At 34.9% G+C, this 12,815-nt stretch overlaps 2 protein-coding genes across 2 annotated transcripts in view; one reads left to right on the forward strand and one right to left on the reverse strand.

Annotated features, from left to right (window-relative positions):
* Nucleotides 1–556: 556 nt before the first annotated feature.
* On the reverse strand, nucleotides 557–3,090 carry LOC114398713. The gene is made up of 2 exons (XM_028360879.1): nucleotides 1,796–3,090; nucleotides 557–1,358 (listed from the first exon to the last, which is right to left on the reverse strand). Exons 1-2 carry the CDS (start codon nucleotides 3,088–3,090, stop codon nucleotides 557–559), a joined length of 2,097 nt encoding a protein of 698 aa, XP_028216680.1.
* Nucleotides 3,091–5,607: 2,517 nt separating this feature from the next.
* LOC114398714 (transcription factor MYB30-like) overlaps nucleotides 5,608–12,815 on the forward strand; it is a 79,777-nt gene continuing 72,569 nt past the window's right edge. The window contains exon 1 of the mRNA XM_028360880.1: nucleotides 5,608–5,817. Within this exon, the coding sequence (XP_028216681.1) occupies nucleotides 5,754–5,817 (64 nt within the window). The 5' untranslated portion in view covers nucleotides 5,608–5,753. The remainder of the gene's footprint in view (nucleotides 5,818–12,815) is intronic.

The raw sequence follows: 12,815 nt of genomic DNA on the forward strand, positions 1-12,815 counted from the left end.
ATTTGACTGCGGAGGGGATGTTGGTGGTGTTCCCATGACCCTATGAAAATAAAACAAATATGTTGACAACAATCACAAAATGAAGGCATATACTTAGGTAAATGGAAATATGAACATTCATAAATTTCAAAATGTAAGAGGAATGACCTTTTTACATTATTTTCATAGGGTTCAGTTAAGTCACATTGTTTTCCCATAGTCCTTCATCATGATCAATATGATTTGCGTGCACATCATCAACGTAGTGTGACTCATTGATAGAAGGCATTTTTGTCGAAAAAGGTGGTGTGTCACAAATGTCAAGTGTGCAATCATCATGTGACTCACTTAAACTACTTGGTCTTCCTTGAAGAACCACTGACTATCTTGAATTACAAGGATCTTGGACGTAAAACACATGCCTTGCTTGTTGGGCCATAATGAAAGGTTCGTCCATATAAGCCACCTTATTTAGGTCTACTAAGGTAAATCCGAATTCGTCTTGACGAACATCGGTATTGTCATTGACCTACTTACACTTAAACACAATAACTCTAAATTCACTGTAGTCAAGCTCTCAAATTTCTTGAATAACTCCAAAGTAAGGCATGGATGCTCGAATCAAACTGTTGTCTGATGCACTACAAAAGTGATTGAAGTCAGCATCAACAATCACACCATTGTTTTGCATTGAGTTTTTGTCATCTTGGCACTTGGTGTAGAAGGAATAGTTGTTGATATCATACCCTTTCCAAGTCACTACATTCAAGTTTGGCCCAACAACTAACAATCTTAATCTTTTTGAAGCACCGTCATTAGCAAATATTGTTTCTCTGAACCAATTAATGAAATATCTATTATGATCTTGCAAAACCCTCATCATGTTCTTTTTTGGGTTCATTTCAGTGAGTTTTTTTTTGTGATCATTTATGTATGGAATAACCTTTGTTGTATTGTTTAATACATATAGATGTGCTTGTGAAACCTCCTGCTGAGTCATTGTCACAACATTGAATCCTCGTGTACCCTTACCCACCGATGTCAAATCATGACGAGTTTCAGGAAGGCCCAAGGGTTTACCATCTTCAATGTACTGCGAGCAGAACTCGATACACTCTTCAACAACATACCTTTCGACAATTGAAGCTTCTGGTCGGTGTTGATTCTTCGTATGCCCCTTTAACACTTTCATGTAATGCGCAATTGGGTACATCCACCGTAAAAAAATAGGACCACACATTCGGATCTCCCGCACTAGATGAACAATTAAATGAACCATGATGTCGAAAAATGATGGTGGAAAATACATCTCTATTTGACAAAGGACAATCGCAGCCTCGTTCTCCAATTCATCTAATCTTGCTGGGTCAATGACTTTGCTACAGATAGCATTAAAAACAAAGCAGAGACATGTTATGGCAACTCAGACTTTCTCAGGCAAGATTCCCCGAATCGCTACAGGCAATAGTTGTTGCATTAATACATGACAATCATGACATTTCAAGCCAACCAATTTCAAATCATTGACGGACACAAAACTCTTGATATTTGAAGAGTATCCTTGTGGGACTTTTAGCATACGCAAACAATGACAAAAACTCCTCTTCTCGTTTGTTGACATTGTGTGACATGTTGGGGGTAGATACGTTCACGAACATTGTGAGATTGGATGCAATTGCTTTCATACAACCATTTCAACCAAGTCCTGACGACACTTCAAACCATCCTTTGTTTTGCCTTTAATGTTAAGAAGGGTGCCAATTAAACCATCACAAACATTTTTCTCCACGTGCATGACGTCTATACAATGTCTGACATGAAGATCAAACCAGTATGGAAGATCAAAGAATATGGACCTTTTCTTCCATATGTTTGTCTCAGTTGGAGATTTTTTTGTGTCTTTCCAAAGATAGTTACGATGTCGTTGACGCGATCATAAACTTCTTTGCCATCTAATGGTTTCAGAGCACTTTCATTTTCCTGACATCCATTAAATGCTTTCTTCAATTGTCGATATGGATGATACTGTTTCAGAAATCTTCGGTGCCTTGTGTACACTGTCTTCTTTCCATGTTTTAGTTGCAAGAAGCTAGTATTTTTCTCACATATAGGACATGCGTGATGACCTTTCACACTATAATCACTTAAATTTCCATATGCTGGACAATCATTAATGGTACAGAAAACCATTGCACGCAACCTAAACATCTGCTGCACATTACCATCCCACACATCAACCCCGTCTTCCCACAATGTTGTCAACTTTTTGATCAATGGAGTCAGATACACGCCAATATCATTCCCAGGCTGTCTTGGACTTGCTATCATCATGCAAAGCATTATGTATTTTCTCTTCATGCACAACCAAGGAAGCAGGTTGTAAATCATGAGCAAAACAGGCCATGAATTGTGACTGGTGCTTAAGTTACCAAATGGATTCATTCCATCCGAAGCAAGGCCAAGCCTTAGATTTCTTGGGTCATTCCCAAAATTAGGATACAAACAATCAAATTCCTTCCATTGTGGACTATCAGTCGGATGTCGAAGCAATCCATCACTTTTTCTCCCGTCTGCATGCCACGCCAAGTTTTTTGCATCGTGTCCATTACCAAAAAATCGCTTAAACCTTGGTATTATTGGAAGATACCAACATACCTTTGCTGGCCAACTCTTGTTTGCGGTTGCATCATCACTACATCCGTCATTATTGACCTTGTAGCGTGATGCACCACAAGTAGGGCAATTACGCAATTCTGCAAAGTCATTTCTATACAAAATGCAATCATTTGGACATGCATGGATTTTCTGGTACTCCATTCCCACTGGACATAAAATCTTCTTTGCCTCATATTGATTCTTCGGCAACGTGTTATCTTTAGGAAACAATTTTTTCAATAGAACAAGCAACTCAGTGAAGCTTTTGTCACTCCATCCAAATCGTGCCTTCAAGTTGACCAAAGCTAATACCGCTGACAACCTTGTGAAATCTATGCACCCAACATAGAAAGGCATCTTCAAATCATTTTCTATTTTCTCATACAAAGGTGCATGTGCTTGTTGGAATCTGTCTTGCCCCAGATCGCGAATCATGTCTTTTATACGATATCCCATGTCTACATTGATTTACTGAGTGTGAGAGACTGATGGCTAGTTTGAAAATTCCCCATGCCATATCCATTTTGTGTAAGTTGGAATGATCCCATGACATATAAGATGTGATCTCATTTCATTTATTGACTGGTGTCTCCCATTAATTCCCACATTTGACACATGGACAGAAAAATTTACCACGCAAAGATGGTGCATTCAGTTCAGTAAATTGGAGGAATTGTTCAACGCCGTTCTCATACTCATCACTGATGCATGATGCTTGCATCCAACTTCGATCCATGTTCTCCTTTTGCTGTAAGACTTTATCAAGTCATGTAACATGCATGTAAACTCACTTTTTTCATTAAAGGTGTGACCCTATCCCATTCAAGAAGACTTTTTTGTATAGTAGATTGAATACTACATGTTAATTGTCTTTTATAAATTTGTTAAAATTTTGGCAGTATTTCGTCTAAGTCCCCAAGTACACGAGATGAAAGCGGTGACATGTCTTCGTCCACCACATTCAAATATGCAGTCGGAGAACAAAGTGAAATGAAGTATACCGAAATTTTAACAAATTTAAGAAAAAACAATTAACATATACGTATTAATCTACTATACAAAATGAGTCTTCTCAAATTGTCAAAACGGATAATTCAAGATTCCATACAACGATTAATGCAAACTTTTCCGTATTAATTATTGTATAGAATCTCAAACGGAAAACTAAGGTTCACTCACAATGCACATAATTGGTTATATAACACAAAATTGATAGGTAAATAATCATGTAATTATCATTCGTGTGAGTCAAACAAATACATACCTGAGAAATACGGTCAACAACAACAGCTACAAGTGGGATCAGAGCAGTGGCAAACCAAAGACGACAGTGTACAGTCAACTCCGATGCTTGTGAAACAAGAAATTACTTCATAACTTGAAGTCTCAACCTACTACCTACAACCAAAGAAAACATTGTAATATATTCAAAGACATTCTTAGTAACTTAAATTAGCATTCTAGAGACTACTATCTAGAACAATGATTAAACAGTGTATAAGGGTTTTTTTACTTTTTATAGAGAATACTTAGAAAAAAGAAAATAAGAGTGGACTTGGCATTTGCTAGTGGTTATCACTTAACTAAAATTGAGGTAATATTTAGCAGTTAAGCCTCATCCTTCTTGTTCGCAAGTGAAAAAAAACACAAAATGGTTTTTTTAGATGAAATAAAAAATCATTCTATTCTACTGTAAACTCATTTCTTTTGTGACTCACGTCTAAAATCAGACTTGACACTTTGATACTTTGGATTTTGTTCAGATTTAGACAAAACAAAGTCTGAACTTATTCTCGTCCTCCAATTCAAATTTTCTTTATACATTACTTGCTGTACTCTTGATGTTCCAATACAACCTAAAGACTATTAAGTTTAACAAGTAGCATTTCTTTAGTAGTAGAAATAACAATTGTAGTTTCTACACAGTTGCATGCCCAGTAAAAGAATAGGAACCATGGCTGGTTAAAACTTTGTGATGAAAAACAAGTTTTATATTTTTTTTTTATGACCTAAAAATCATTTTAATTTTTTTATAACCTAAAATTCAATTTTATTAAAAAGATGCTTCGGGTGATCACAAGCTGTAACCACCCACAGCAACACAGAGGACGTACAGCACATGAAATACAAAAAAAAAAAAAAAAAAAAAAACAAGGATCAATGGATAAGCCTCCTATCCAAACTGTCCAAGTCCTCGACGATTCTACTGACCCTGCCATTAAGTTAAACAATTGTCCTGCCATTATGTTCCCTAAGGACAGGATTCTATGGACCCAAGTCCACTTCATAAGCATAGAAGTTCATCACAAAATACTGTCTCAAGCACAAACAGCTTGATACAGGATATTGACAGAATAAAAAATACAGGATGAACTTCTGCGATCTCAGTATCAGCTGGGAGCAATGATGGACAGTTTCAAGCACATGGGAATCAGCTTGTTGTCATAGTAGTGCTTACATTTGATCAAAATTAAAAAATAAAATCCCCAAATTTTATTTCATGCTTCCTACTCCTTTGAAAATAAAAAATGGCAACATTAATTCATGACTTTCACGCAATTGCCATATTTGACACATTAATTAAATGTCTTTTGTAGCACATGAATGATAAATTGTATCCTAGACTTAAAAATGGCAGCGATGGTTCCTTAAAAAAATAACAGTGATGTGTGAGGGGCTATAATTAATAATTAATGAATCAATGTGGGAGATGGACGGAACCCTCCCATGTCCCTGGACACTGAGAAAGCCACGACTGTAGCATTCAGACACAATCAACGTGACACGCTCTACCACCACTGATACATCTCCGTCGTAGCCCCACTTCCCCTTTCTCTTTTTCTCTCTATTTAATAACTTGCTATGCAAATTGAAGCCTTTGCTCCTATGCGAGCAAGCACCAAGCACAACGAGGCTCACATAAATAAATCAACTCAAACATGCACACACACACCCTACTACCACCATCACAGTTGTATATACTCAAATTAAGAGGTAGCAGTTTTTCAAAAACTGGCTAACTAGTTTAATTTGTTGCTTTGCCTGCATTGTAGTAACCATATACATAGAGTGGTGGATATATAGATATATATAGCGTAAAAATTGCACACCTCAGAGATATGGTAAGGGCTCGTTGTTGTGAGAAAGTGGGATTGAAAAAGGGAAGGTGGACAACGGAGGAGGAAGAAATTTTGACCAAGTACATTATGGCCAATGGAGAAGGTTCGTGGAGATCATTGCCGAAAAATACAGGTACTTACCAAAGTAATTAATATATACCATTATTATTATTATTATTATGTACACATTTTGCTTAGCTGGGTACTATTACTACTACCTTTTTGTTGACTGTGAATAAAATTTCTCGTACAAGGTCTAATTTTGTGCCATTGATTGGCTTTCTCTCTAGTTTACTGGCATTTTCAATTTTTGCTTCTGAAGGATTGTTGAGATGCGGGAACAGTTGCAGGCTAAGGTGGATTAACTATTTAAGAGCTGATCTCAAAAGAGGAACCTTTTCTGTTGAGGAGGAAAGTACGATTCTGAAGTTGCATGCTTCGTTTGGCAGCAGGTTGAGAAGAATTTGAAGCAGCTTCAGAAGCTGTGGAAAGAAATGAAGACAAGAAGGGTAGCACTGGATAAGGTGAGTTATACTACCATCATTGGTGCTTATAGTAAAGCAGGTTAGTTTGAAACCTGTGTCAAGCTTTTCAATGAGTATAGGATGAATGAGGGGCTTATTGATAGGGCCATGGCAGGTATAATGGTTGGTGTATTCTCTAAAGATGTCGGGTTGCAAATTTAGGCAAGGTGGATCAAAGAGAGATTTTTTGTGAGATAGTGTTGTTTCAATTTTGCAAACAGTGGCCAAATGTGAAGCTGAAATATTCGAAACCGGTGAGTTATTTGACGCTTGCTTCTTCAGGCACTTTGAGGTGTACAAAAAGATCTATCATATATATCATGTGTAGGTTTTGGTGATGAAAGGTTGTTGCTTGTACAATTTTTAGCTTTATACCCTTTCTATTGTATGCTTCCAAAATCAGATTGTACTCAAGAAACCTCTTTTTAATTATGACTTCCATAATCAAAGTAAAAGGCCATTAGTAGCAGCACAAGATGAAACTGTGCTACTTTTTTCTTTTTTCTCCACCTATAGAGGAGTAACCAAATAACACAAGTTATAGACCTTCACACCATCTTATTCATGATGCAGGTAAAACCACAGGCTAGGTGCAAATACTAAATACTACATAGCATGATATCCCATGAGTATAGGATTAAAATCAGACTATATATTTACATCAACTTAATAGTGAATTTGTTAGAGTAAGGGAACTACAGTGATAAAATGTACCTGTCCTGGAGATGGAGATACAGTCAGGAGGAACCTCCCCTATAGTTGTTCCAATACCCCAGATAGCCTCCAGTTGAACACAAGGCAAAATGCTGCAAAGTGGAACCTGTCATTTCAATAAAAAAATCACATATATTTAGAAACTGATAAAAATTTATTCAAAACTTGAAGAATGTAATCAAGAAAAATATCAACATTGAGTGACACGCATTAAAAAACCAAGTTTTGACTGCCTCTTAACATGTCTCAGTAATTTTAACTATTTTTTGGAACAAAGAGGGAATGTAATAGAAACTGGTAGTATATTAAAGGAAATAAGTCAACTTCTAGGAGATCAACTCCTTTAAAGCATATAAGTATCATTGAAGCCCAGAAAAAGAAAAAAAAGGAGAAAATAGGAATAACAATGCAAAAAAAGAAAATAACAACCACAGCTGCAACAAGCAAGCTCTGTCCCCTGGGCAAATGCTTGACCAAAAGGCTACCTTGCAGTCTATGTTGGAGACAAAATGAGGCGGTTTGTTATCCCCATATGATACTTGAAGCAACCTTCCTTTTCAAGATTTGTTGAATCAAGTGGAGGAAGAATTCGGGTAGGACCATCCAATGGGTGGTCTCACAATACCGTGCAGGGAGGATGAGTTCCTAACAGTTACCTCTCACTTGAATAACCTATAAATCGTGTTAATGGAGACACAGATAGATTACAATCAGAAATTAGTACATAAGGCATTTTCTTTTATTGTGAGAATTTTGTATTTTGTACAGAACTTGAAACCTGTTTCCTGAATGAGAATTAATGCAACACAGGACATTGTTTAATTACTTTTTGCCTTTGTCAAATCTCGATATGGTTTAACATATAACACACAATATCATTACCAAATTTAACTTACTATGGTATTGCCATGGAGTTATTACTACCATGGTATTGCCCCAAAATTCACAACAAAAATAGAAAGAGATTGCAAATTTTGGTGGACAAAAATTAAGAACTCCAATCCACTCAGTTTCAACGTATGCTTCTTGCATGGTATGGCCATTGTTTTAGTTTATCTAATAGACAAAAGTTATGGAAAATACATTGGTTCCTTCACTTCTTCCCATATAGGGTTTGTGATTACGAGTGATACTATTTTTGAATCGTAAAACAGAAAACTTTTGTCACAGGAGTAAGCCATGTCTATTCAAAGAAGAAAATAAACCTTCACATTAAGTCCAATTTTATTTTGCACCTGCTTTGGCAGGGAAGGTGCATCGTGTGTTTAGGTCCTTGCAGCTCAAATTTTTAATTTGATATGTATAATAATTATTAGAATACATTTTGTTTCTCCCAAATAATTTTATCTGTCCTTGGTCCAATGGAAAATACTTCTGCTATATTTACGTATACCTTCTTAGAAATCATTTGTGTTCTATTACTAATTTGAAATTTATCAGAAGAAATTCTCATCTTTTAACAGAATTTAACTTGGCCCATACAGAGAGGAGTGAAGGTTGAAAATAATTAATCAACATAAAGTATAGAGAAGCTCGATCCTTGTGTTGTTGAGAATTTTAAATTTTGAACTCTTTATGATGTGAATGATTTAAGAGAAGTCTTGAGAATTTTAAATTTTGAACTCTTTATGATGTGAATGATTTGTGTTGGTCCTTAATGCTTTCAGCCATGAATATATATAGGTGAAAGGATATGCTTGAAACCATTAATTGGGTACTTAAATTATTTTTGAATGTGGGACATCAGATAGGAGTCATGAGACCAAATGAGAGACATGGCATATGGGGTGTTGTCTTAGACAACTTTGTTAAGAATCAACGTAACAAGTTATTGTAGATAACACGAGTCCCACCTTCTGGATCTATGAAAAAGAAAGTGTAATATGATCTTGTTGACCTTGGATTATTTAGGGTGGTGGGGGTCATGCCAGAAACTTCATTTAATTTATACAAATTTCATGCGATCACTACTAAAAAAAGAACACATACATATATCTCCTAAATTGCACATAGACATTTTTTTTTTTTAAAAAAAGAACAAGTTACAGGTACAATTTTTTTGGCAAGAATCGAAGAAAGTGAGTGAGAGAAAAGAATCTTCATCTTTATGCATGTTGCGTAGAGAATGTTTAATCACATTGTAACATACCTTGAATATCATATTGGAATACAGAAATAATGAACAATAACTATATATATATATATATATATATATATAAACCTGATGGCAATCTCTCGTTGTTGGGAAACAAGTGTTGCTAGCTGATTGAAAATGTTGCTAAGCTAATGAATAGTGAACTCAACATGGTGATGTTGCTGTTGCAACAATCATTGACTCTCCCCATCCACTTGCTTCCTATAGATTTAAATACTTTAAGGTTTTGTAATGTAAGAATGAAATAGGGGAAATGAGACACTGACCTAGTTGCGAAAATGACCACGGTAAGTGAACAGCGGCCGAAGAAGCTCGATGAGGGGGCCACGCAGCGTAGAAGATAGCTAGCTACGATGGAGACACCGACCAAGTAGTGATTGAGCAAGGGGAAAGTAGCCGTGACTGAGCAAGATAGCTAGCTAGCTGGTTTCACGTGACTAAATTAATCACGATCAACGATTAAGACGATGCCTTCGAAAACCGTGGTGGAAAAAGGGGAAAGCAGCCTTCAAAAACGGTGTTTTCTACCACCGTCGTTGTTGAAGAACATGGTAATTACAAAAATGCCACCGATAAAGCAACAACGACGGATTCTCAACACCGATGTAGAAGGTGCGTCATAAATTAATGTTTTTGTAGTAGTGTAATAATCAATTACGTTGCTCTCTCAGTATCATATATTATAAATAGTTATCTTGAAATTAAAGGCTATAACTCAAACACACACATATAATACATTGTCAAGTGTTACACAATGCTACACAATTTAATTATTGATTTAAACCTCAGACAGTGTACTGTATGACATTACTAAATGATTTTTATAAGGAAAATTAATAGCTTGCATATATAGTTTTATACACACTCCTTGTCAAAAATAGAATTATAAGAACCCACAAATATAACAATAATTTTATTGAATATCCAGTGCTGAACCAAATGACCTATTTCTCCATGCCAATGCAGTGTATATGATGTATTCGCCCTCTCCACATACAACAACTAACCTTCCATTTGGATTGTGCTTTAAATTCTGCACAATAAATGAAATCAACAATCACTTCAAACTCACTTTTAACTAAATCAATATTATAAAATCAAGTATGTAAGCATGGATTGCTTATATATAATCACAAGTTTTTGAATGCGAAGAAAATAAAAACTTGAGCATGGTTCAAGAAAAAACAGAAAAATGTTGCATAATGAAGTCAATATGAATGTACCAGAATGTCTGATACTCTGATTTGGTAAATAATATACATATGCCACTTTCTAACTTTGTCAAGTTTTGCATGATGAGAGAAAAAATAATTAAAAATAAATAAGCTATGAAAAAGAATGCAACAAAATATTAAGAAGTATATTAACTCACTTGGGGGTAGAGATCACAGGTGCCCAACTCCTTAACAGCTAAAGGTAACCTTTCTCGGTCGGCAACCTAAGAAGCACAGTACTTACACATCTCACTAAAAATAAAGAGAACTTAACACTTGCTCACAAATTATACAGCCAAAAAAATGAATAATAGAGCCCATACCTCTACATATGCTCCTACACTTTTTATATTGACAGTCTGAATTTCATTATGCTTAAACCAAATAATTTTCCCACTGTTGTTCATGCTAGCCACAGGTACTTCTCGACCAAGTTTGACCATAATTGTTCCTTCATCATAGCCAATCACAACCCTGTTTGAATGCACTCGAAATTTTTGATTATGAAAAAAGAGTTAAAGATAATCGTTGTAAAACTTTAATGATTATGATTGATTGGGATTGGCTTGCAAATATATGATAGTACATCTTAACTAGTACAAAAAGTCTGATTGGGATTAGAACATATAACGTCATCATTCATCATTTGATAAAATAAAGTAAAATGGCTAATAGTTAAGTTTAAAAACCAAAATAGTTTTTTTTATAATTTCAAAAAATTAAATATCACCAAAGTTTACCAAAACTAAATAAAGTAAAATGGCTAATACTTTGCCTTGTCAGGTCTAACATCGTGTGTGAACTATGAACTGATCTAGAAACTTTCAGCCTTTACATTTATCCAAAGCTTACCAAAACTAGATAAAGAAAATATCACCAACAGTGTTGTTTCTGAACTTACCTAAACATGTCATCCACTAATTTGGCCACTTCCTGTTTTCCAACAGCATTCTTCTTGGTCCACAATTCGGAAACTGGGAAAAAGTAACAAGCTGTGCGTTTAGTTTAGAAGAAAAAAGATGGAGGAACATTAGAAAGGCAACTTCACATATTAAAATCACAAAAATAAATTATATGCATGATTAATAAAATAATCCAAAATTCATTAGCTGTTGGAAGCTCACGTTGCATTCACGTTACACGTTCTTTTATATTTTATTATTTTGGAAAATTTAGTTATTTCTGAATCTGGTTCATTTTTCATCCACATTTAACTCATATCTTTGTAAATATATTTGCAAACCACACCTTCAGTACGTACCCATCCTTTATCTCACGTACTGATAACTTCCTATCTCACGTTCTAATGACAAGTTGAGCTCTGTGATGGACAAACTCTATAAATAGGATGGGATGCTCTCAGTTTTGTATCACCAAACCCACTTCTTTATTCAGAAAAAAATATACCATCTATTCAGAGTGAGTAAGGGTCTGGAAGAACAAAACTATCTTTCAGGTTCGTGTGTGCGCCGCTTCGCGCTCAATTTGCAATGGCTAGAGGTACGCTCGTAATATTTTTAATTTCCGCTGTTTGATATGAATATGCCATTTAAATTGATTTGCATGTTTAGATCAGTATATGTATATTTTTACATTTGATATCAGAGCCTATTTGTACCTATGTCTTGCTTATTGGGTCGTTCCTATTATGCGGAGTTTATTTTCTGAGTATATGGGTGTTATGTTTTAAACCTCCTTAATTCAAAATAACATCAAAATTAGGAATGATATAAGTTTTCTAGTTTTTCTGATTTAAAATGTATTTTTGGGTGTCTAAAATGCATATAATGGTGTGGGTTTTTCGAAATCGAGGTAATAATTTTTTTTTTGTATGACCCCCTGCTGGAGGTTGAAGACAATGTTTTGTTTACTGTCTTGGAATTGCTAATCTACATTGTAAACTAACAATATTAAACAAAGCACGACTTGGTCCAGTGGTAGGTGTGATATATATTACTTCTTTGTTGTGGGTTCGAATCTCATTGAACCCTTGTCTTGAACCCTTGCCCTGCAAGCATGAAATGACTCCCATTACCGCTAAGCTAGCATAACTTAATTCCTTATTAGATGCAGTTCACGTATATTTATAACTTCTGAAGGATAAATCATTTATGCACAAACTGTTTAAAATTGCGTGTCTCTAAGTTATGCTGAACATGCAATATTATGTTAAATACTGATATGCATTGGATTTAATCCTTTAAATTTTATTACATGTTGAATGAATATACATGCAATGTTATTTTGAATTGGTATACATGTAATTTTTATGATTCAATATTAAGCATATTTGCATTATTAAGTATGTTTATGCAAAAAATTATTTTTGAATGTTAAGTGATTAATATAATTTTATTAAATTAGAGAATAACCACAACATCTTTAATTGAGTAAAATTAGATGCTAAATTTATAATCACATTAGAAATATTAATTGTGATTAATCATATGTAATG

The sequence above is a fragment of the Glycine soja genome, chromosome 19, assembly GCF_004193775.1.
Source record: "Glycine soja cultivar W05 chromosome 19, ASM419377v2, whole genome shotgun sequence".
NCBI classification, from domain to species: Eukaryota; Viridiplantae; Streptophyta; class Magnoliopsida; order Fabales; family Fabaceae; genus Glycine; species Glycine soja.

Excerpts from the sequence above, each read along its gene's own strand:
- LOC114398713 (XM_028360879.1), bottom strand. The coding sequence starts at position 3,090 with ATGGGATATCGTATAAAAGACATGATTCGCGATCTGGGGCAAGACAGA. Across the intron at positions 1,359-1,795 it reads CATACTGGTTTGATCTTCAT|CAAAGTCATTGACCCAGCAA; the intron begins GTCAGACATTGT and ends TGCTATCTGTAG.